The sequence below is a fragment of the Ammodytes marinus genome, assembly GCF_949987685.1.
Source record: "Ammodytes marinus genome assembly, chromosome: 18".
Taxonomy (NCBI): Eukaryota; Metazoa; Chordata; class Actinopteri; order Uranoscopiformes; family Ammodytidae; genus Ammodytes; species Ammodytes marinus.
In genome coordinates, this window is record NC_137222.1 from 5,877,013 (window position 1) to 5,903,083 (window position 26,071).

Below are 26,071 nucleotides of genomic sequence, written 5' to 3' on the forward strand. Positions count from 1 at the left end.
CCAGACGTTCAATAAATGACAATATTCCTTCACTCTTTAACGTTGAAAATAAATATAACAACAGCATTGGCGAGAGAAAAACGCAGCAAAAAAGTTAAAATTAAAGCAACTTCATCATTCATATCAAGTTCTTTATTGATGTAAAAGGCCAGAACAGTTAACATAGACAAGTCACGTCAACCCCCAGTGATGAGGACACCCCCCTCAAGTGGACAAGGAAAAACTAGCAAACTAAACCTATTAACAGGTATAAGAATCCTTGGAAAGAACCACATGATAGGAGATCCCCTTCCTGGATGGATAGATGACAAGTGGGACACGTGACGAAACAGGGAATGTTTTTGTCAAGGAATTACTAACATCGGCTCCAGTAGGACAAATATGATTAGGGTGCTGGTTCTGTAGCTGAAGGGTTTTTTATGGGATCACTAAGGGCATTGCTCTTTGCTTCCTGCTGGGTGGACTCTTGAGGTGGAAGTTCACTGCACTGTACATGGACATGGACAGATTTCACACTGCAGAACACTCAAGAGACATTTGTGACATATTTTTGTTGGTTGTGCACTCTGATACAATGTCCCATCTACCGTAGGCTTTTCCCTCACAGTAAATCACAGTGCTGTGCAAACCAGTTTTCTTGTTTTGTCACAGGTCTTGCCTTAGTTCTCTTTTGCACTAGCTCCGGAATAAGTCCTCCTTTTGGTCTGTACGGAATCTGTAGCTCAGAAAAACTTGGCGATGTCATTGGCGATTGCAGTGCAAGATCCATTTTTACTGTTGGCTCCGTAATGTTCTTGACTGGCCCTGAATCAATGTCAACTTCAGACCCTTCTGTTGGTTTATTATGGTATGGGCAATCGTCCATACGGCAGGTAAATGCACCAGTGTCTTTGGTTGGTTTTTTCTTAGGGAGAGGTGGGAGTTCTGGCCATGGAGATCGTATTGACGGTTGTTTCTTCCTTTGTTGTGGAGTCTTCACCAATGATGTGTAACATTTCTTGATTCTCTCACCAAATTGCAGTGATACCGGTCTTGGTGGAATAGAACAGGGAGATATCTCTTCCGCAATCAGATCCACACTTTCCTGTGGACTTGGGATCCTGACTGTTTCTGGGATTTCTGTCTTTTTGCTCTTCTCTTTCAAGATAACATTCTCTGAAAAAGATCAACAAAGTAAATAAAAAAAACATTGATATCCTAGTATGCATTGATCTCACTATTATCAGGGTGACAACAGGCATGAATTACTCTATGAACACAGAAAGTTAATGGTGCTCTTTTGATTGCAAGCAAACTTCAACATTCAAACCAAACCAATCCAAAAAGGTAATCTGGAATTAGAAATAACTATAAAAAAGTACACTTTTTGGTTTGGAGGTTACATGAAGAAAGGTCTAAAAATGAATCAAGCTTTATAACTCTATACTGATGAGATACTTATGTGGTTTGTGATCTGCTCTGGACATCATGAATGATATATTATCTTTAATATTTTGCCAGAATCAAAATCACTGCTCTGACTTACCCCATTGCTCTTGATATTTTAAGGCAACCTCCTTGGTATCACTTGTTTCGTTGTCCCTGGACTGTTTCATTTCGTCCACATGTGTCGACAGAAATTCTGTGATGTCATCTGGCTGTGCTAGGAGTGTAGCCCTGGACATACACTCCAGCAAGCTCTTTACCCCATATGGAGTGGAGTTACTGGCACTCATCTTTGATAGATGTTACCATCCTCTCCTAAAGATGAACTTGAAGAAACATGATCTTGAAATGTGTGTACAAAGCCTGGTTTGTGCTTCAAGCAGGAGCACAACTCCTGTATGGTGTCATAGAGGGAATATTATGTTCTATGCATTCTGATTCTATATTCCACAAAATAACAGACACACTGGACTTACATAATATTAACTGTTGTTTAGATATGTTCTTATTAGCCTATACATTCTGGCTCAGGGTTGTTGATGGCACTGGTAATTCAGACCATTGTTGAACATTAAATGTAGAAAATAAAAAGACATAAAACAATAGGTTTATCTAAATAAAAAATTAATTGGTTTCATTAGAACATCATTAAATAACCCAAAGCTCCCAGTATGGTCTTTGGTTGAGTAAATTGAATAATTATTTGCTCTAGGGACACAGCCATTATAAAACCTGGTATCCCCTTCAGGGGCCGTCGGACATAAATAGGATACTACTTCTGAGCATACGAATTAAAACGGTGAATAGTGCAGGTTTAAAGGATATCAGTGCTGACACTCCACCTTTAAAATCAAGAGAGGAAAGCATACACACAACCGGAGTTGGCTTTAGGTGATATTGGTATGGTTATTTCAGTTTCTGAAATGAGTGCTGCAGTTTTTTGCTGAACAACATATTGCAACATTATGAAACAAACAATATTTTAAATGTAAATTATATATCATAAAGATGTCTGCTACCCCGTCTGCATTTATAATGGGATATGAGCGACAGAGCCACTGGCTCTGAGCCAGTATGGCTGCGGAAAGCTGGATTTACGAGGCGCTTAAAATGCAACATCAGCTGGTGGACTGAAAGCAGATGGAGGCTGGGCAACGGGCTGCTCTGCCTCCTGCTGCTTAACAACACACGGACAATAATAACAGCAGCAGTATATGACTGTGGGCAACGTATGTGCTAGATAACGGTACCGGTCAGGTAAAGACTGTCATGATTTTAAAGGCTAGTTTCGCTTAAGGTAGAGTGACATATGTTATATAGTGAAGTTTGACTGGCTAACGTCGGGTTTAGTAGCTAGCTCCAGCGTTGCCACCTATGGTTGCCACCAGTAGCTAGATTAAGTCAACGGCACCGACTGGTGACGAGAGGTTGATTACTGAATGAATGTGACCACTGACCAGCTGTAGCTAGTGTGGCGTTAAATGCCGTATGTGTGTCAGCATATCTCCTGCTCACTCGCTCTGTACCTTTTTCATAAAGGAGCGAATGACTTTTACTGTTTTAATTAGCCGTTCAAGCTAGCAATGCGAACTACATTATTTCAGATACACGTTACAACGGTACAAGGAGTGTGCCCTCCCCGGCGGCGGCGTCACCGCTCGTAGCACTGTCGCATAATGAGCGCCCATTATGTCAAAGTAAAGGTTCAACTCGAACAAATGAAATCGTTTGGTGGGGATGCAGAAAAGGAATTGGAGGATGAGGGCGTGGACAGTACCGAGGAGGAGCAGGTGCCAGTCTTGTCTTCTCCCCCCGCTTCCGTGTCGCCAGACCCGCCCAGCATGACTATGGCTGGGAGAGGTACAGCCAACACATCCATCACCTGTAAACACAGGGCTAAAAGTCGTAGCAAGCTTGCAAGGGATGACAAAAACACTTGTGGCAAACATAATTCAGATCTGTCTTCGTTGCACGGGTCTGTGGTTTCTGGCCACAAACACTTGAATAGACTAGTAGGGCACGAGGGTGCACCTCACATCAAGGGAACTGGGAAGATACTGCAGGGCAAAGGAGAGACGAATGGGAACTATGTGACCATCCATCATCCATCCAAGAGCCTCCAAGAAGCACGGCGTGAGGACGGGTTCAAACAAGCGAGGAAGAGGAGACCGGTGACGGTGGATTCAGCGAAAGCCAAAACCTCGCTGGAGGCGCTGAAGTTAAGCATCAGGCTGCTCAAGTGGAAAGAGGTGTGCTATACATGAGTTTATCTGTCTTGTTATTTTGCTGTTGTCTTGGAGAACTGTTCTTGAGCCATTTTAATGTGCAGGTTTTATATTAGGCTATGTGCAATTGCCTACTACCTATGAAATGCTAGAGGTGGTTGCATAGAAAGTTTAAAACTTCTGTCTTACTGTTCTCCAACTAGGTGCCATTAAGAACCATACAGTCTGTGCAGATTCTTTTTATTTCTAGCTAAACATCACTGATGTGGTTGTCCTCTTTGGTTTAAGGTTTTTTAAATTGTGACTTTAGCCAATGAAGGATACAATTGGAATGAAAAGCTGCACAAGAACGACTCTCGATGGCAAAATAGTCTGTTTTAAAGGTGGAGTAAGCGATTCAGGAGAACGCTTGTTGTCAAAATCAGACCATATCTCCTTGCAATCCAATATCTGTCCATATCGTGTGTGGACTGAAAATAATCCAATGTAAACACAATTTAGGCTCCCTAAACCGGCATGTTGCTATAGCTAAGTAGGCCCCCTTAGTCCCATTTGTTTACATTCCACTTGACAGAGCCTTGGTTAGGTTTAAAAACACATTTTTTTTGTCAGTGAACACACACAGTATTGACCGGTAGATGATTGTTATGAGATTTTTACTGATTTTGACAAAACATTATTTTGATAACAAATGTTCTCCAAAATCGCTGGATCTACCTTTTTAAAGTCATGTACATATTTTACCTTCAGGTACGAGTCTCCTTTCGACTGAGATTACATTTCTTAAATAGTGAAGAGTGTCTCTAAGGAGGGAGAAAGCACTGCCAACTAGGTACATTTCCTTTTCCCAATCAGCACAGCCTCAATTTCCCCTGAGATAACTTTTACTGGGCATCTAATGGTCAGTAAAATACAACAGAATCTTAACCACTGCAGCCCATTAACCTCACTTTAACTGATAATTAAGACAGTGTTAAAATCGATCTAGTAATACCTTAGCCAACCCTGGATAACTTTTGGAATGGGGCTTTAAGCTACATTATGTGAAGCCTTTGTGTGTCTTTTCTTCAATACCCAACCTCTTAAATTTGATGATGGGCAAAATGCGAATCACAAAGCTATATTGTCAGAAAGATTGGACTGAATTTTGGATCTATGTAGGAGTGTTACGTGGGTTTAAAAATGTTTTGTAATCTATGGAAACCAGTTATAAAAACAAAAAGGCATTTAATATTTAAAGCTGCAGCACCTTATGCACACAGCTTTCCAACTGTTAGACCACCATATCAATGTGATGTCCTCGCCATGAGTTAAAATGTACACACTGCTGTGTGTACATTTTAACTCATGACGAGGACATCACATTGATTAGGACATTATTTATTAACTAAATGGACAGTCAAAATTAATGAATTTGTCACTTCCCTCAGTACAAATATTTATTTTAAGCAACCAAAATTGACCCTTGAATTTTGAAATGAGTTCGATCATGTAGCCAGTTAAAGCCAACTTTGAGGTCATTGTGTCAATCCTAGCATATTCTTATTCAGACATAGCTTGCATAATATGCAGAAAAACATTATACATTTGTACATTTGTAGTATGACAAACTTTCCGAATTGCTGTTATAAAGTAGGTTAGGTTGTAATTGGGTTCTGGGTAACCTTCTAACTAGTATTGTCTTCAATGTTTTCCATGACTTCATATTTAGAGAAGAGCTGAATGAATTGGCAACTATTTTTTACAATCAAGCAAAAAAAAAAAAAAAAAAGGTGAAGCATTTGGGAGTTCCAACTGGTCACTCACTATGAATGCCTCAAAATAAAAAAAAGTATAAAATAACAGAGGATGAAAGTTCTTCTAAATGAACAGCCACAACTTTAAAAGTTTTATGAGAGTGCTAATTGATCCACTAACTTCTTTTTTCTCCCAGCCACAAGCACCATCTGGTCAATTTTAATCTAAAGCAATTAAATACCTGCAAGCAGCCATTATATTAGCGTGGTCTCTCCATTATGCATGAGGAGTAAAGAAGGCCACTTGTCCTCGGTGACCACTGTCTGACACTTAAAACCCTTCCCAGGTCTGGTGTTGGAAACGGTACACAGTGAGCCTATATATTACAGCTCTTTGTCCTCTTGGTCCAACCCCCATACAAAGTCAAGGGTGCTATAGATCCTTGGCTATTTGAAAGCACCTGTCAACGTGTTGTGAAGGAGTTGAAACACCAGTAGCATTGCTCTTGTGTTTTTGCCAGTTATTTATTTAGTTATAATCCTTTCAACACGCTGTAACACACATGGCAGTAAAGGCGAGACACAGGTGAATAGGGTAAAATGTTTAACTTATAGATATCATCATGAAACTTGGCCAGATAATGAATTAATGCACATTAAAAAAATATTTTTTTTGCATTACAATTTGTTAAAATAACTAATCATGTGTTCATTTTTGCATCTCTTTAAAAAAAATATATACATAAGTGTCCAGAGTTTTAACAGAAAACATTTTGGATACAGCCTTTTTTCATTTTATAAAAAAGAAAAATGCAATGTAAAACTCTTAAAAATGCATGTTTTTAAGAACAAAATGTATCCATAAATCAAGACAATTGACAAAATAGAAACAAGTCCTTCTGTAATTCATTTCAGAATTGTGCTTTGAATTATTTTGGAAAGTTTAGTTGATGTAAGTGTGTTAGAAGTTGAGATAATGGCCGTTAAATAGGTTGTATAGGAGAAATATAAAGACTCATCAGACAATGTTATTAAAACATACACCTTAATGTACATTTTTGAATTTTTTTTAAGACTAGTTTGAAAGAAGAAGTGTTGCTTGAAAAAACAATGTTTTACCTGCAACGTCTCTAATTTTGAAAAATAACATTTCAAAAAGTGTACAGTATAGGGGTCGACCGATATGGTTTTTTCATGGCCGATACCGATTATCGGTAGTCAAGGGGGCCGATAACCGATATTTGGAGCCGATATTAATTTGCAGAAAAAGGCAAGATATTGGCGTCAATTTTGAATAGTACAAACTCCAACACTTAACTTAATTTAAATGCCCTTAAGAATATGTTTAATAAACACAACAGTTTATCAGATTTGCAACATAACACAATTTAAACAAATAAATGGCTCCCTAAAATGTTCCTGAACTCGTTGTGATTTACTAACCGGTTACACGTGTACCCTTGCACACCCCTAACTGGGATATTTATTACAATTTCGGGAGAGTCTGCTGCCTTAACTTACCTCGAAACCATGGGGAGAGGAAGCGAAGCAGGGGAGGAGGAGACGCACTACCCAGTTATTTACTTTAATCTCTGATTTTATTCTCAATTACTCTGCCAAACTCTACCTGTACAACCACCCACAGAAGTTAGCCACAGTACTTTTCCCTCCCAATAAACACCCACACAAACACACACACACACTCACATCCACTATTTCAATATGCCATGAGCTACTACTAGTTTATTTCTGTATTTTTAATTTTTTTCCTATTTCTTTATCGTACATATAATATATTTTTATTTATTTATTTTTATTACTTGTTCTTTTTGTTGTTGTTTTTGTCTTGTCTCTGACAGCTTGTCTTGTCCCAAACGTGTTCATGTCTTATCCCACACACAATGGTGTTTTTGTCATGTCTCGCACTGTTTTTGTCATGCATCACCGCATCACAAAAAAAAAAATGGCCGATGCCGATATGCGTCAAAATGCTGAATATCGGCGCCGATAATCGGTCGATCTCTAATGTACAGTATACACTATGGACATTTCCAAAATGAATATGTCTATACATCTGCAGTATTTTTTCTGGCCTGAGAGAGAGTTGACCGACTTTTAGCATATGGCCTCCTCTCAAACAGTGGGAAATGATTAGCCTTAAGCTTCTCTAATCCAATCCAGTATTAGTCCTCTCTGAGGCAGGGAGATAATGGCAAGCCCAAGGTTCTGTATAACAACTTCACAAAATCAGACTAATACCCATGCATTTAATCATGGGATTTGGTATTTTTGATTATTGATCCTACAGACTAAGCTGACATTTTGAATTAGAGCACATTCCTTTTAATAGGCCCTGTCAAATGAAACATGTTTAGATAACCTGTTTAGCTGAAATTATAAATTCTATTTATTTACTGGAGGCATGACAGATGTGCTGCATTTTTGCTACAATAGCTAAAAATCAAGATGCTTTCCGTTGTGCTTCTTTAAAATCTTTTCACAAAGTCGCTCCTATACTTGGCCCACACATGACGAAGTTCACAACAATGGGCTCAACTGGATCCTATATATCCCACCTCCTTCCCTTTGATTGGATGAGTCAGTTATACCCTCTCTTCTCTCTGGCAGTATTTATAGCAGGTCTTGGCTTTTGAGCAGGGCTTCCCTTGGTTCACACACGCTGACCTGTTTGAAGTCATTAATGAAATGCAGCTCTGTCAGACATCTGTCCTGTAGCTGGAAAGTTGGTTGGGTCACGTGACAGGAGTCCTGATGTAATAAAGCTAAAGATAGACTCTATGCCAAAACTCTTCCCAGCTCAGTGTTGATGGTTTGAAACTCAGATGTGAGCCGTGTCAACTTGCAATACACTGTATGTACCGTATGAAGGTCAGCAGTCCGGAGTCTTATTTTTCATTCCTATTATTTTTCTATATTAATTCTATTGGCTTTATGACACAGCAGTAAGACTTGTTGTTTAGCGTAATGTTGGAATATCTAATTTAATTTACCTCAACCTCTCAAATTCTTCTACACTAAAGCATCCTGGAAAAGTTATGTCCATTGAAATGGATCAATGAAGTGTAATGAAATGGATCAAATCAGAACGGGTTAAATTGATATCGAAAGGATGAATGTGCAATGTATAGTTTTATCGCATTATTTATTTTTTCAAGAACAGTTTGGTGCATAAACTGTGTTTCTGAGTGTGTAAATGTGGGCTGTAAAAGAAAGGCTTTTCCTTGTCTAAGTAGGATTTCTCTCTAAATCTCTTTATATAGTATCACTTCATCTCTTCTTTCCCAGCTCATCACAACAGAGGGCACACACGGCCTAACTATCTAGAGTCAAGATAATCTTGGCACGCATGGGGTCAGCAGAAGAGCAAAGGTCTTACCATTACCCTGAGTCATTCTAACAGATTAACCCTTTCTTACCATTCACAGAAGAAATAAATCATCATTCTTTGTTTAAAAGGTGTACAATGCAACTTTTGTTGCTTCAGAGAAGTGACTCAGGTATATTCTAATAACTGAATAAAAAGAGTTTCCTCACAGGAAAATTGGATGTCTGAAACACTGTTGGAAGTTAGAAAGCTACCTGAAAAGTTACTGTTTCGCTATTGTTGTTTACAGCACATGTCAGGACCCAAAGTTTTGTTAACAAACAAATTACGTTCTTTAGGTTCCAAGTGCCACAAAATATTTAAATTTTTATTTATGATGATAGAATTATTCAAGACTATGAATTACATTTAACGAAAATGTGTTTTGTGAACCAACTGCAGGCCCTGCAAATTCAATCAAATCCTCCTCCCTTGAAATTGCATAATGCACCTTAAGTGATTGTGTTATCGCCATTTTTTTCACTCCTCTCTCGCCCCTTTCTCTAGTTTCCTGTGGGAAGACGAGCGGCCTGTGATATCTACTGGCACGGCGTTTCCTTCCACGACAATGAAAATATCGTCTCGGGGCAAGTGAACAAGTTCCCAGGTAATTCACTGCTTCTGCCTCTCTCTCACCCCACACGGATGCTTGTTGAACTGTTAGTGTTAGTTAGTAGAGATGACTTTATTGCAGCTCTCGGTGCCTGATCATGTGTGCTCAGTATTCTGTAATCACATCATGAGGGATTTACTTAAAGCCGCACTGATCCTCATTGCTCCCATTATAACCTTTGCATGCCTTGGCAATAATCATTACACCAGAGAGCCTCTTGAGAGATTATTGTATAAGGAAGAAATGTGCATCACTGGAGTCTCCTCTCTTGCATTTGTCTCAGGCTATATGATAATTGTTTCTTATAAGTTGAGTTTCCTTACAAGTTAAAGGTCGAGTCAGCAATTTGGGAGAACGCTTATTGTCAGAATCTAATTATGTCAAAATGAGTGAATTTCACATCACTATCCGCCACCTGTCCGTACTGTGTGTGTGCGTTGAAAAAAAATCCAGTGTTAATGCACAGCCTAGGCTCTAACTAGTAAGTAAACAAAGAGTATGTAATCGAAGGGGGCCTACCATAGCTAGTAACATGCCTGTTTACAGAGCCTAGACTGGATATTTATTCAGAGCACACCCAGTACGTACGGATAGCAGATCTTGAGGAAATGTTCACTGATTTTGACAAAGTGATTTTCACAACAAGCTTTCTCTAGAATCACTGACTTCCACCTTTAACATTAGATTGTATTATATGTGTCTTCCTAGAGCATACTAGCATACTACTCAGTTTCTTAGAATACTGCTTTCTGAGAGTGTTTTATTAATATGTTACATGTTTCTCTTAAACGGTGCTTTGTGTGTTTTCAGGAATGATGGAAATGCTGAGGAAGATCAACCTGAGTCGGGCGATGCGGACTATGCAGGAGCTGTTCCCAGAAGAGTACGACTTCTATCCCCGTTCCTGGATCCTGCCTGAGGAGTACCCGCAGTTTTCCACACAGGTATAGTTGCATAACTTCATAGCAAAAGAGTCATGGCACTGGATACAGGATATGTGGAGAATTGTCTTTGGATCGCCGTAAAGCAATATTTGCACATCTGTATTCCCATGTGGTGAAAACATAGATATTATTTATATGTTGTCTGATTATATATCAAGAAGTCAAGACATGTTTCAGATCATTTTGCAGTAAATGAAATGACAAAAGTTTAGAGGTGAGTGATTGTATCAAAGTGTTTTCTATTTGACCTTTACAGTATTCTACTGTCAATGTAAGTCTAAAACCATTTTTGCAACAACAAAAATAATCTTGCCAATAAAAATAAGAATTTGAAAAATTAGAAGGATAAAATAGGCTTAAACAGACACAATAAACATAGTATTTCTGACAGTGTCAGCCAGCAAACATCAATCTCCTTATATAGGCATTTTTCTTGACAAAGCAGCAATAAGCATTGGTGTTGTTAATAACTGTCCTTTTCCTTTAGCAGAATCTAGTGCCCTCTAGTTCTTCCCGATGTATTTACGACAGGCTGCAGGTTATATCATGTGATCTGAGATAAAGACTGCAAGATGGATTCTCTGAAAGGCTTCATAAATAAAAATATACCGGTGACTCATCGGCGGAGATGGCCAAGACAGCTGGAAAAAAATATCAATGTTTCTTTTTTTGCTGCCTCGCTAACTCTCAATTTGTCAAAATGTGTCATATTTTGGCAATAACAACAAATGCATTGGAGTTTTGTAGTCTACTGGTGTCTGCACACCACTAGCTCTGTTCAGCGTTAACACAGCTCACCATGCTTCATTGCAACAGCAGCAATCTTGATAACATGGCCTGTGTGTCATGTGCTCGCTTCATTGCCCAATTTCCTTGAGGGGAAAAAGAGAGCCTGGACCACATTTCTTAATATAACCTTTTATGGTCATGTGGCAATCCTTAACGCATGGTTGAATCTAGTAAGGTCATATTGTAAAGGATATGCAGTGTTGAAAATAGAATGGACTGTACAGTATGTTGCTTGGTTTCACTACAGTCATCATGTCACAACCACTATCACTTGGGATGCCATTCACCAACTGAATAACTTAAATAATTGCAATGAAAGCATTTCTCCAGCTTTGTGTGTTATGTTCATCGGTTTAGGAGGAATGTTTATGAGACAAGGACATAAATGAAAATAAATAAATACATAATGTATGTTCTTATTGTGCTATATTCAAATTGGTAATCATAATGTAGAACTTAAGAACGCTTATATTTTCGAGAATATTGCAATATTTGATGATTTCCTTCACCACAGCAAACAGTTTAACCAAAATTTCACTCCCTGTTATCAGTTGTAATGTCAGACAGTGGGCTTAGGTTTTAATGTCAATTGGTGGCTGCTTTAGATTTTTTGAGAAATCATATGGAGCAATAATAGATGATGTCCAACAGGGGGCACCAGCATATCACAATTTTCATTCCAGTTTAGTTTACAGCAGACAGAGCCGCTTCCCTCTGGGGAGGTTATACTACAATCCTGTCGACATTTGACAGTAAAATACCTTGCTTTGCCTTGATATGTATAATAAAATATATAATATACGGGACCTATCGCAATTCAATCTCAGGGATCTCGTTTTTGTTAACCGTATCCTTTGTCCCTCTCACTTCTGCTGTAGGTTCGCATGGTGAAGGAGAACGATCCCACGGTGAATCCCACCTTCATAGTGAAGCCAGACGGGGGCTCTCAGGGGGACGGCATCTACCTCATCCGTGACCCCAGTGACCTGAAGCTGATGGGGGGTGCACAGGCCAAACAGGGCGTGGTCCAGGAGTACATCCACAGGCCGCTACTCATCGACAAGCTCAAGTTTGATATCCGCCTCTACGTGCTGATAAAGTCCATGGAGCCGTTGGAGATCTACATTGCCAAGGAAGGCCTGACGCGTTTTTGCACCGAGCCCTACCAGGTAGTCTTGACACTTGCTAATGATGCTAATTTGATGCAGTTATTTTCCTTTGATGCAACAACTGATGTACTTAAACTTTTATAGCAGGGCAGTTAAAGGTCGCCTATTATGCAAAATGCACTTGTTCATTTTTTTTACCAATATTAATATGGGTCCCCTGTCTCTCCAGAGAGTCCCAAAGTATGAGAAAAAACAACCCTCTCTTTTTCTCCACCTCCACCTTTGTTCAGAAAACCTAGTCAGAATTCTCTCCCCTGGGGGCGCATTTAGCTCAGTTGGTAAGGCGTCCCCCTCCCGGGCCGGGCCCAGCAGCAGACCCGGGTTCGATTCCCACCCGCGGTCGTTCTCTGCATGTCACTCCCCTCTCTGCCCCATTTCACCTCTGTCTCTCTGCACTATCAAATAAAGCATAAAAATGCCCAAAAAATATCTAAAAAAAAAAAAAAAAAAAGAGAGAATTCTCTCCCCTTATGACGCCATAAGAGGTTGAAAAGAGGAAATTTAGCTATGAAACTTTGGGAAATATTAAGTATTTTAGGACACAACTCTATGAAAACTGTTATAGTAGAATCCCAAACTACAATTTTGAACCTGAAAATGTGTATAATATAGGACCTTTTTAAAGTCACTTTTGTTCTGTTTTCTATAGGAACCATGCCAGAAGAATCTGGGCCATGTCTTCATGCATCTGACAAACTACTCCCTCAACGTCCACAGCGGTAACTTCATCCACTCTGACAGCCAGAACACGGGCAGCAAGCGCACTCTGTCCAGCGTGCTTTACAGGCTGGCAGCTAAAGGCGTGGACATCAAGAAGGTTTGGTCTGACATCATCGCTCTCGTCATCAAGACCGTCATTGCCGTGGTGCCTGAGCTCAAAGTCTACTATCAGGCCGATATACCGCCTGGCAAACCGGGACCAACTTGTTTCCAGGTGGGTTGCGGGTAACACTGTGGAATATATAGTAGGGGTTCAAACAAATATATCATTTCTAACCACTTCTGGTATGAAAACAGATGCAGACAGATATCACTTGTGACATAAACAAATGCATTTATTTTTGTACCACACTGTGTTTGTGTCTCAGATATTAGGATTTGATATCCTGCTGATGAAGAACCTGAAGCCAGTTTTACTAGAGGTCAACTCCAACCCCAGTATGAGAATAGAACACGAACAGGAGGCAAGAATGAATGTCGACATCGATTCGCGTTACAATTATTTTATATTCACCTTTGCTGAAATGAATATTTGTGTGTTGTGTTGATTCAGATGGCGCCAGGAGTTTTTGAATATGTTCCCAGTCCAGTGGATGAAGAGGTCAAAGTGGGTGTGATCAGGGACACTCTGCGCCTTATGGACCCCTGCCACAAGAAACCAATGTAAATACACACTCTTGCACATGCACGCACACACTCACACACTCACATACTCACACTCACACTCAACTCTCAGCTCTGAAGTTTGAGTTCTCACATCCTTTCTTTGTCCGCTGCTCTTAAGAGTCCACTTTTTAAGGACATGATATCTTATCCTGCGCGTCCCTCATCAGAGCCGGGCTTCGCACCACTCAACAGCTCCACATAAGCCTGTTAAGTGGTGAAAAAAAGTTAATTCTGCTGAGCCGTAGTGGAAATTCACACACTGACTGTACAAGTCTGGTGGCGCAGTCGCTCTGGCTGACTGGCCCTGTGTGGTGCCTGGCACTAAATCTCCTCTACCATTAGGGTTTGGGCTTTTTCCCTTCACTCCCAACTGTTTTTCTTCTATGACAAGAAGATTTACTATTTTTATTCCACCACCATTTTTATTTCTTGCCTTTCTCCACATTTTTCCTCTCCTTCCCTTATTCCCTTCTTGCCTACTTCTGTATCAGATATATGATCTGTTTTGTTCCGCAAGTGACACTGATGTCTTCTCAGGGATAATGCCTACTCAGCTATTATATTCATGACCAATCATCTTGCGGCTAAGATATGTTTAATCCTTATTCTCTCTGCGTTACTATGTTTTCATCCTGCTAGAAGCAGCGGAGTCACATCTTTGAATGACACTACAGTAAAATGTGGCATACACATTTAGAATTCTTTGCCTCACAACTAATCCCCAGTTTTGTACTTCTAAAGACCCCTGATTCTTTAATCTAATGTTCCTAACATTTTTATGTTGACTTAAACCTAAGGGTCTGAGTTCATATCTTTAACTTTACATCGCATCATTTTTGAGTTTGAATAATTTGATTCTAATAACTTGATAAGTGGATAGACATAAAATGATTGAAGCTTACATTTCTGTAATAAGTTAACCTTTTAAATCATTTTTCCATGACATAAACTGGGTGAAAGATTTAATAAAGTTCCAAAAAGCAAGTATCAGTAGTCTTTCAGGTAATACTTATCTGGTGTGGTTAGACATCTGGGATAGTGATGATAACGGTCTGTAGTCAGCTATTAAACAATACAAATCATCGATTAGCAGTAATAAGAATGTGACCAATCATTGCAATCAGCTTATGCAGGAAATAAAATTGAACTACTAGTGAATGGTTCTCTCTGTTGGAGTTCATATCTTAGCACAAATTAGAACTGTAATACTGAAAAACCTGTCCAAAACATCTCAATATGTAATTTATTTATCATAAAATCCAATTACTCTCATAATTCTGTTGTGCTTCGGCATAAAAACACAAAGATTTGTGATTGCAGGGATGTGTGCTGTCAGATTAGCAGATAGTGACTGATTTTGTTCTGGTGTAGGAGGAAGTAATGCTCATTATGTCCCAACTAGCTAGTGCTAATACTTAAATTATAATTAAATTAGCCGTTAGATTGGATGTGCTCCGAAAATTGTAATCATCACTGCAGCTGAACGACGAGGCTGCAAAAACAGGAACTCGTTAATCATTCAATTCCACAGTTCCTTCTCTGTGTGTTTACATGTACAAAGGTTAATGTTTTGTAAATTCTAGTTCGTCAGATGGAAAAACACTATTTAGAATTGTATCTATTTTAAATGCAATAGCAAGTGGTGGAATAAGTACCAAGGTCCTTTTTAATTAAGTAGACGTTCCGATACCACAGTGTTAAAATCCCCCATTACTAGACCTTCCTAAGTGAAAGCAGTTAAACGGGCAAAGTGACTCATTCTACCGGAAATTATTATTATATGTGACATTATTGGATTGTTAATACAGATGCATTAGTGTGTACAATGTATTTTTACTGACGTAGATGATAGAACTCAACTAGTTTTCCAATATAATATATGAATTTCAGAATAATAAACTAGCATTCTTTTGCATTTATAAGAGAATGTTCCTACCATCTTTAGAGGAGGTTAATTGATTTACTGCACAGATGGTCTACCGGCAGCACAAATATATATTCTTATATACTGTGGCCGCTGACATCTGTTCTGCTGTTAGATGGATGGGATTCAGTTATTCAGAGGGCAAAGTTTAGACCAAAGTCACCCACGTATGAATCTAACTTTTCTAAAGATGAAGTGAAAGAGAAGTGAGAACTGACCAGGCACAAAGGTTCAGCTGAGTTACAACCTGGCGCTGCTATAAAGCAGACAGACTGTGAGCTTATAGGAGAGATACGTTAATATAAAACGGCAGAACGAAGGGGAAGAGAAGGAGGAAGAGATAAGTGGGAAATTATGAGGGAGAGGGTGCGATGGTATCTGTGACTCTCAGACATGTACTTCCAGCAAGGCGCTCATTAATCCTATGTGTGATGTCTCTGTGGGTGATTTATGAGCCATTATGAGAGGTGTGTGAGTGTGAGAACAAAACGCTGAAATTCATAGGCACAGACGCCTTAAAATAGGTTGCAGAGAAGACAATTACAAAAGCGTCATCTGCATATAAAGAAATGACTCACGCTGTGGTGGATCGAATGCAGTCCAGTGTTTTTAAAGTTGAGGTATTAAACTATGCGCTTACAACATTATCATTTATTGCAGTCGTGTTTCTGGCCACCTGGTGAATGTTAGTCCATTATTCACTGTCATTTAGCTCTGTGTCACTGCTGGAGCGAGTAATATATATATATATATATATATTTAATTCACGGACATCGCTTTCTACTGTTTAACAGCTAACTGTTTCTGCTGTTTGGTGCTAGGCAGGTAGTAAAAAGTGGGTTTTGTTAGCTTTTGTGTTGAAAAAGACCTGCTGCTTCCCAATAATATCGCTATGAGAGCGGTGACAGTGAAACAAAACAGTCAAATTAAATTTAAATAACTATGAGCGACTCCATTTAAGTTTTTCTTTTAACATTGTCATTTGTGACCTTGTTATTTTAATACTATTGATTACGGCAGTTTTTTTCCCCTGATGCTTGTGGTTGTGTGGCTATAAAAAAGTGTGGACATTATGGTTTTACATAACTTAAACACCAAATTGGTTTATTACTTCATTTTTTGCTCTGTGTGTTTTGATATGATGATAACTCATGCTCCAGGAAGAGATCAGGCAATACATTGAGATTTCTATCATGAAGATAAGATAGCAGACACTTTTTTACTTCTTTTAATTGACACATCTGGCACCTTTTTTTTAGGACTTTTGACAGGTTAACTCAGGAGAAGCCAGACAGGGCATTTATGCTGGATAACGACATCTGAATTAAGGGGCCTACTCCTCCTCACGTACACTCTACTAACATTTGGCACCAAGCCTCTGTATGTCTTTTTAATTACCTGCCATTCTTAACCTTTTACCCTCTCTCGCTTCTCATCTCCATCATTTTCTTCCCGCAAAATCCAACTCTGCCTGGAATGTTTGGAGACATTGTCATCACTGTCTGACTGGCTGACAGCCTCCGTTCAAGATGTGTCCATTGCCGAGCCTGTCCTCTGTGTGTGTGTGTGTGTGTGTGTGTGTGTGTGTGTGTGCGCGCGTGTGTGTGCGTGTGTGTGTGTGTGCGTGTGTGTGTGTGTGTGTGTGGCTGCCGAGGGATGATTGATTCTATTAAACATTCAGCAGTGCTCTCTCAGTGCCATTCACACTGCTTACTAATTCATGAGAAGGAAATAAAAAAGAAAGCAATGGGCGACTTCTTCCTCTTGACTTGAATGTAGCTTTTGTGTATCTCTCTTTTTTGCTTGTGTGTAGACCATAGGATTTTGTCCTTTAAGGCCCTGCACACCCATACAGGTGTTTTCCCTTGTTCTGGCTGATGAGGTCGCTATGGGGGGAATTATTTAAAGATGGACTACATCAATTAATAGGAATGACAAATGTGTAATTGGTGCTGCCCTACAGTAACAGGTGTACCAGTGTCTACACAATGCTGAGGGTAAAATGCCCAGCTCATTCAGTTTCCATTAGTAGCTGCAAACCCTTTGAGAAAAGCACAGTAGAATAGTGGTGAGAAACAGGCAGGTAGTGCAAAGGGTAACATTTTAAATAAACGTAAAGAAGAGGAGTGTAGTAGTGGGGTGGAAACCAATCACGCGTAAAATCCATCATAAATTCATTGTATTAAAGGTCACATATTATGCTAAATGCAATTTTTAAATGTGTTCTAACATATCCATGGGTCCACGGTGTGCCTAGAGAGGGCCAAAATATTTAAAAAAATAACAATCTCTCCTGTTCTCACTCTCCCCCTTTCTGAAACCCCCACCCCTCCCCCCCAATATACTCCAGTCAGAATTTTCCCCTTTTCTGACCTCACAAACTGGAAAGCCAGAAGCTTCCACTGTGCAGCCCACACCCCCTATTTCTTATTGGTCCACGGCCCTGACAGACAGAGGGCGAGGCGTATCTGGCTTCGCTTCCGGACAGGGGGCGGGGGCAGCTCAAAGATTGTATATTTACGAGGGGAGCTGCAGCTCTTTTTAAAAAAATAGGCCATTGTGAGATTAGCTGAACATCAGCATAGTACAATAAATTATCTGAAAGTTTTTTTCAGCAAACAATTAAAGAAAAACTTATTAGGGACCACTAAGACCATATAATATGGTGTATAATAGTACCGAAAAGTGTATAATATGGGAGCTTTAAATGTAACGGCAGAAATAGCTTCAGCAGTTTAGATTTTGCTCTGTGAGACTTCTTAACAGTTTTTTTTATAGCACTGGTACAGCTACGGAGCAATGTTTTGATGAATGTTTTGTTTGACCATGCTGGGGACCATAACACATACCTGCCAATGTTTTATACTATTCCATTCATCAACAGGTGGTGGCAGCGTGCCAAGAAACAACAATTTGCCATAGAAATGCAGTGGACAATAATACTGTAAGCTAGCAAAGATGGGTTCTATCAACGAGAGCATACATTTATTTGACCTTTTTTCATTTTTAAAATTTTGTATTTTTAAAGATCTAATGTATTACACCTTGATATTTCTACAATTCTGTTCAATGTTCATGACACTCAAATGTATGAAAAAGAAAAAACTGTAGTCAGTGCTGTAGGCATCACACAACTTGAAGTTCTGTCTGTAGCTACTCCGCCAACACTCTCTTCCCAGCCCAGCACTTCTCCTGGGGGCTTAACGTGGTTGTTCTTTAGTGCTACCCTGTGGAATATGAATTGTAACAAAAACAAAAAAAGCACTTAAAACTTGTTGTGTGTAGCCTACCAACCATGTTGAACACATATGCTTAAGTAGTGTTTGAGTTGTACCCACATGGTATTATTGAAAGTCACTTTGGATTAAAAAAAAAAAAAAAGCGTCAGCTAAATGAATATAATGTAATGATGACGGACAGTTAAAAGGCTGTGATACATGAAAAGAGTTATTTACCCTTCATACAACATTACTCTTCCTGTATCCCCTGCCTAGCCGCGCTGGAAGTGCAGACTCAAGCTAAAAAGCCTGGGTGCGTTTATCTAGCTCAGGTGGTTGGCTATCTGTAACTCATTGGACAGACGCTCTCTCTCTCTCCTGGCCTTATGCTACCGTGCTGCAGGGCGTGAAGGCCATTACTTAGCCCTCCTGCCGGTCAGCACATACAGCAGTAAATGTAGACTTCTTTTGTCTTCAAATCTTCATAGTCCGTCTGGTTAAATGTTAGGTCAACTTGGCAATATATTAGAAAAAAAAAACGTCTGTCAATGAAATACGATGCAGTAAAATGTCTAATGTGTTGTTTTGGTGTGTGTCCCATCATTTCCTGGCCAAAGAGCTCAACTGAAGGCTGGAGGCTTTGAACAGGGAGATGAGATCCCCATGGAGGCGGACACGCAGGAGAGGAGCCCTGATGAAGGAGCTCTGCCCTCGCTGTGTCTGAAACAGGTTTACCCAAAGTACACCAAACAGTTCAACCACCTGAGGCTGGTGGAGCGCATCGCCTCTCTCTTCATACGCTTCCTAGGGGTCAAGGGCAACATGCGCCTGGGCCCCACGGCCTTCAGGACCTTCTTCAGGTACAAACTTTAGTTACCATGAAATCCTGTTTATGATAGACACTTTTAATATGTTTTTTTCCCCATCTAAAAGTGTGGTGAGCCCTATTGGTGCAGCCAATATACAAGTATAAAATGCACAGATGTTTTATTATGTTATGGTATTTCATATACAGCAAACGATGCTAGTTTGTCTGTATTACTGTTTCTAATGTCAACAGCAGAGCTACTAATGTTAGCTATTTTGCCAAAAAATTGTCTCCTCCAATTTGATATTTTATGGTCAGGTTTTGCGGCCATGTATTTTGGGGTTTTCAGTTAACTCCTTTGAGGTTTTTTTCCCGGCTATTATAACTACTGTTGGCTATTGGTAACGTGTTGACACTGTTTTTGACTGCAAAAAGGGACGACTAGATGCGATTTATATTTAAGTTTGACTTTAACCATGTAGACTGACCATATATTCTGACTGTTTTTTAGGACCTGTAAACTGAGCAACAGTAATTTCACCATGGCTTCAGTGGACATCCTCTACATAGACATCACACGCCGATGGTCAGGAGCGACGCCCGATTCCAAAGAAGCAGGTAACACAGACAACAAACTCACTCACTCACTCACACACACACACACACACACACACACACACACACACACACACACACACACACACACACACACACACTGTAGCAGCCGATCATGTACGAACGCAAAAGCACAAACTCACAAAATATACCACATTTAGAGGACACAGAGCCGTATCCTTAAGCCTCAGACCAAATATTGCGCCAGGAGATAATTGCGTGTCACTCTGTCAGATTCCCTCCGACACCGCGCTACCGTAATTGAAATGAGCTGCAGATCAAAATGTGACAGCGAAGAGAGAGAGTATCCCACATGAATTATTCAGACGCTGCACCTTGCGAGGAAATGTTTGCGAGGCGAATCGGATGGATGGAGATCACATGGACCAGGATGGAAGGGGGCCTGTACCGAGGAGATTGTGGGGCTGAATTTAGAATGAGCTCATGTGTATTCAGAGAGACTGGAGTCAGAGTCTGTTATTTCTGTGTGTGTGCATTGGGGGGGGATTTGTGTGGTATTTACAAATGATGACTGAAGTCTGAAAGTTGTTTGGGATATGCAGCAAAGTCTTCTAAGGAGTCCTTAGAAGACTTTACATAATTACATCCTTAGAAGAACATTTACATAAGTCCTTAGGAAGGATTTATGTAAATGTTGTGATCTTTAACAATTTTAATTATTACCTAGCAGATGATCTATAGTACCAGTTCTCCCTGTGTTGTCCGATGGTGACTGGCATTTCATTTTTAACTCCATGGAATTCTTGTTTTTCTGCACACAAGTCTTTTTCTTCTAGGCTAAGAATAACAGAGCCTGTAGCAGGGAATACTAGGGAGGCAATTAGGTGAAAATCCAGCTCCTGCTCTTGTTTTTTTTAGCAGATTATTGTTTTCCCATTCTTTCTTTAACATTCAGTTGCTCTGACATTGACCTATTATATAAACCAGGGGTTCTCAACCTTCTGCAAGCTGGGTCCCCCCAAAGCTGGGTCATTGCAGTTGGGCCCCCCCACCGACCCTGACAACCCCCCCCCCCCACCCACACACACACACACACACACCACCCTACACAGATAGATAGATAGATAGATAGATAGATAGATAGATAGATAGATAGATAGATAGATAGATAGATAATCTATTATTGTTATTATCACAAGGGCTAGGCCAGTGGCGCACCTTTGAGTTGAACATTGGGTTTAGGGTTGGGGTCCGGAAATTTCTTATATTTTAACGTTAAATTCTGGTGCACTTTAAAAGCTAATTATGAGATTGTATCAATGAGACACTGAGGAAATGTTTTTTTTTTTAAATCTCCTTAGAAGAGAAGAAAATAGAAGCCTAAATACAACATACACAGAATAAATTCTACAATAGGTATGTATACCTGTTATGAAAAAGCTTCACAAAACAAAGTCTATGATCAATGGGAAACACTGCCAGTTCAGAGAATGTTTCAACTATTGAGTCTTGGTTTTGGAAAGTGGCCAGATTTAGCTCAAAATGCTACCTGTGATTAATGTGCTGTGCAGCCTGAACGCGGAGTTGTGTGTGTCTCAGTGGCGATTCCAGGAAATTTTGACTGGGGGACGGCCAAGGTGGGCCACAGAGCTAGAGTGGGGTGGCCATCGCACCCCTGAATGAATAGCATGTGATATGCTGTACAACCAATTCAAAGATGATTTATAATCCCAAATGCCCAAATCATGTTAGTATCCATTGTAATGTTTGTCAGAAAACTAAACCCCTGAAGGGGGGTCTGGGGGCATCCCCCCCAGAAGATTTTTTTGTGTTTTAAACATGTGATCTAAGCATTCTGGTGCATTCTGGCAAAGATAATAAAGGAAAAAGTCAATATTCATTTCAGTTCAGATGAATAGTAAAATTAGCAAGACAACATAACTTGCTAGCAGCCAGATGCATAACAACTGGACAGAGGGACGGATGACCACTAGCTTTTGACCAAATATCTTGCTAAAACAATAAACCTTTATTTATGAAATTCTGCCCTAAGAACATGTTACACTCGCTAACTACAAACTTTAATTTTTTTATTCAGATTTCAAAAATCTGCTGGGACACGTGCCCATACACGTGCATGGGTGGCACGCATGTCACAAGCACACTTATGCTGTTTTCAAGACCTTTGCTGACCAAAGACCAGTTCTAGTGGCCACAGTCCTACCATTAATTCAGTACTTGAAAATTGCAAACTGATCTCATATCAGTGGATTGGAGTGTTTGTGTGATGAACTTGGCAACTACCTACAAAAAAAGTTAAGAAAGAAAAAAAATACATATCATCTCTGAACTAGGCTACATATCAGGAAAAAAATTGAAATTACATAAAAAAATAAAGATTTTTTATTTTTTTTCCATCCCCCTCGCGCCCCCCCGGTAGAGTGTCCGCGCCCCCCCGGGGGGGCGCGCCCCACCGGTTGAGAACCACTGATATAAACTAAAGGGATGGGTATCGGTAATATTGTATTTGCTTATTGTTACCAATACATATACATTTTCTTTATTGATACTGAAAAAAATAAGGACATGACATGAACAGTTTCAACAGTTATTATTGCGGCAGAAATGAGTGAAATTGTCAAGTTATTTTGGTACAGACCACTCGGGAACCTTTACCAGTTGTATATTGTTTCTTCATACCAATCCATTATTTTAAATAGAATTCAAAATAATATTAAAAAATTAGCACAGAGTATTGAGAAGGTAAGGTGATGCACTGGGAAAGTCAAAAGACTGCAGAATGCAATGCACCATTCCTGCTGCTAATGGCTAAAGGTATTAAACTGGAAAAATACCTGTTAACAGTGAGTGTGTGCCTCCACCATCAAGCTTTGAGTGTTGCAAGCTCTGTTTAGCCGACGTCAACAGGAGTAAATCTGTCAACAAGGAGGATGCGTTTGCCTCCAGAGTTTGACATTTATTTAGTTTTTCGTTTTCTTCCCAAGCACGCACCTCTTCAGCATCCTGGCACTCCTAACATTTGCCGATACTTACTGTATAAAAATGTCAACATAATGTCAAAATCTGGACCTGCTGACCTTTACTGATCAACACAGGGTAACATAGGTATATCCTTTTACCATTGAAGAAATTGTTTGTCATTTTGAGAAATATGAATGTTCCCTTTGTGACAGGGACATAGATAAGAAGACTGGTGGTACCACAATTATATTTGTCCTTTAAGTATAAGTCGACAGCCAGCCGCGGGTTAGCTTAGCTTACACTGTAAACAGGGGGAAGCAGTTAGTCTGGCTTTGTACACAATCTATCTAGTATATGTCACTTATATACATGTCATATGACGTTTGATCGATTACAAATGTAATATTTCTTGGCTGCAACCAGTAACTTTTTTGCAGTCTCCGCTGTAAAAAGGCCAGCTGAATTAACTTTTTCTTTGTTTCCAGGTATGGGACTTCAGGCCTTTGTGGAAGCCTTCTTCTACCTGGCGGGTCGCAGGTTCAAATCCCTGGCTCAGAGGGAGCAGGTGGCGGCGCTGCTGGACCTGTGTGAGGCTCAGCTGGAGTCCCAGTCTGCGGGCGTGGAGGAGCGGCGCTCCGTCAGCTGCAGCCGGGCGCTACCGAGGAGCATCAAGACCCAGACACTGGGGCTGGCCAACCCTCTGCTGGGCTCTCCGGCCCCCATGAGGAGAGCAGCCAGCCAGGACTACAGGACACATCCCAGACTCAAACCACGCACGCTCAGGGCCAACCTGGAGAACTGAGGGGCTTCAGGTTAGGCATCATGCTCCTGAAAGAATGCCTTTTGGTGTGGAAAATGAGCAATCCACTAGCGCTCCTCTGCAGCTCTCATAAGGGGAATATGATGGGAGCTCAGAGAAGGACTAGCCCTGCCCTGCTGGCTCACTGTTCTCAGCCTGATTGCTTTTTGTCCACAGTAGGAAGATATGCCCATAGGGGGGGTTGGATTGGAAATAGAGTGAGGGGTGAACGGTGTCGTCCAATCAGAAGGGAGGATCTGGCTGCTTTTATTTGACTTACTGATTCTACAGGGCAGCTATTTTTGCTCCCCTTCATCTTTTGTCTTGCAACACGAACACAACTTTCTTTTCAGGGATAACATTAAAAGCTCCAGCATTCACATTCAACGCGTTTCACACACATCACACATTAACAAAAGGGTGTAAGGGAGTGTCCTTAGTAATGTGTATTCTATTGTTGAATTTGCACAGCAACCTCTTTGAACTCTTACATTTGCACAGAGATGGATGTGAGGTCTACCGTGTATGTTTGAGTGTGTATGTAACTGTACTGTATTTATTTGTGTACGGCTCAACGGTGAAAGCCTATTTACAACCAGTGGCTCAGCTGTGTGCCCGAGCTCTGTGAGCCCATTAGTGATGAGTTAAGTGAGTAAATATTCAAAAGGAAAAGGCCACAACACCACTTATCCTCTTTCAGCTCAGCAGCTATTCACAGTCAGGCTGTGTCAGACCTCCAGACAACATGATTTTTAGGATGATATCTTTGTAAGCCAACTACCAATCGGAATTAATTATTTCACAAGTAATTGCACGGTTAAAAATTGTACAATTCAAAACAGATGCACTTGTTTCTCAAATTAAATTCAGATGGCTTTTGTAATACAACCTTATCCTATGTGCAATGTGGCTCTTGGTTATAGACAGAATGCAGTGATTTCCACTACAGTCACTCACTGAACAGTGTTGCTTAAATAAGATTATTAAAATGTTTGATCACATGCAGACCAATAATTAAGTGTGATGTGTTGCACAAAAGAATCAAAAGCTTACACCGTGGGCAGCTGTGTAACACAGACACTGAACTAAGCATGTTTACTATTACTACACGTACTGTTGGACTAACGTATTTACTGCAGTAATGTATCTGATAACAAGAATAGCTTTATGAGGTTATTTACACTAATCCTTGATACAAATGACATGAATTGATTGCACTGCAAAATAAAATAAAAATAAAAATTGCCCTTTGAAATAAAGATGTGTGTGTTGATGTGGCTACTACTGCTGTTCCATAAACTGAACTGTGTTTTGTTTTATATATTTTTATGTGTCTATTCACTAAAAATGCAACTATGTTCTAGCAAATCATGCAAAGGCTGGATTACTGTCTCTGCAAATATTCTATGTGGTGCATATGTACAGCGCTATTGTCCTACCTCGGCGAGATTCCCCATATGGGCTCATTAAAGGGCACCATTTGTCACATCATTAGGGGATGATATGTCATAAAATGGCAGCACTGTTGCCAGTTTGTTCTATTTGCATCTATGTCTTAAACGAGGCGATAGATATGCCTGAGATAGCTTTTTTCTTATTTTTTTCTGTTTATTTTGGGCCTTTAGATATGTTTCACAGTGCAACCATCTGCCAATGTTTCTTTGACCTTCTGTCACTGAGTCTGGCAGTTTAAGGTGGAGTCAGCGATTCTTGATGACAAAATCACTGCACACCTGTATGCACTGTGTGTGTGCACTGCAAATAAATCTGGTGTAAATACACAGCCTAGGCTCTGTAAACTGGTACGTAAACAAACGGGACCAATCGTAGCTAACAACATGCCCGTTTACAGAGCCACGGCTGTGTATCCACACTGGATTTCTTTCAGCTCATGCACAGAACGGACAGGTAGCGGAATGTCAGGATATATTCACTGATGTTGATGGACAAAAAAGTGATTTTTACACCGCATATTCTCCAGAATGACTGACTCCTCCTTTAATGCTGTAGCTCTTGTGTCTTTAGTCTCCATTGTTTCCTGTTGTTGCGGCCCAGTGGTTGGACAGCTGAGGTGTCCTTCAACAGTAAAAAA

General features: G+C 40.1%; 1 protein-coding gene across 1 annotated transcript; it reads left to right on the forward strand.

Moving 5' to 3' along the window:
- Positions 1–3,080: 3,080 nt before the first annotated feature.
- On the forward strand, positions 3,081–25,122 carry ttll11 (tubulin tyrosine ligase-like family, member 11). Its single transcript, XM_080046348.1, has 10 exons — positions 3,081–3,674; positions 9,279–9,378; positions 10,195–10,328; positions 11,996–12,286; positions 12,936–13,220; positions 13,375–13,470; positions 13,560–13,669; positions 19,432–19,674; positions 20,134–20,240; positions 23,666–25,122. Exons 1-10 carry the CDS (start codon positions 3,102–3,104, stop codon positions 23,980–23,982), a joined length of 2,256 nt encoding a protein of 751 aa, XP_079902474.1. The 5' UTR covers positions 3,081–3,101; the 3' UTR covers positions 23,983–25,122.
- The last annotated feature ends 949 nt before the right edge of the window (positions 25,123–26,071 follow it).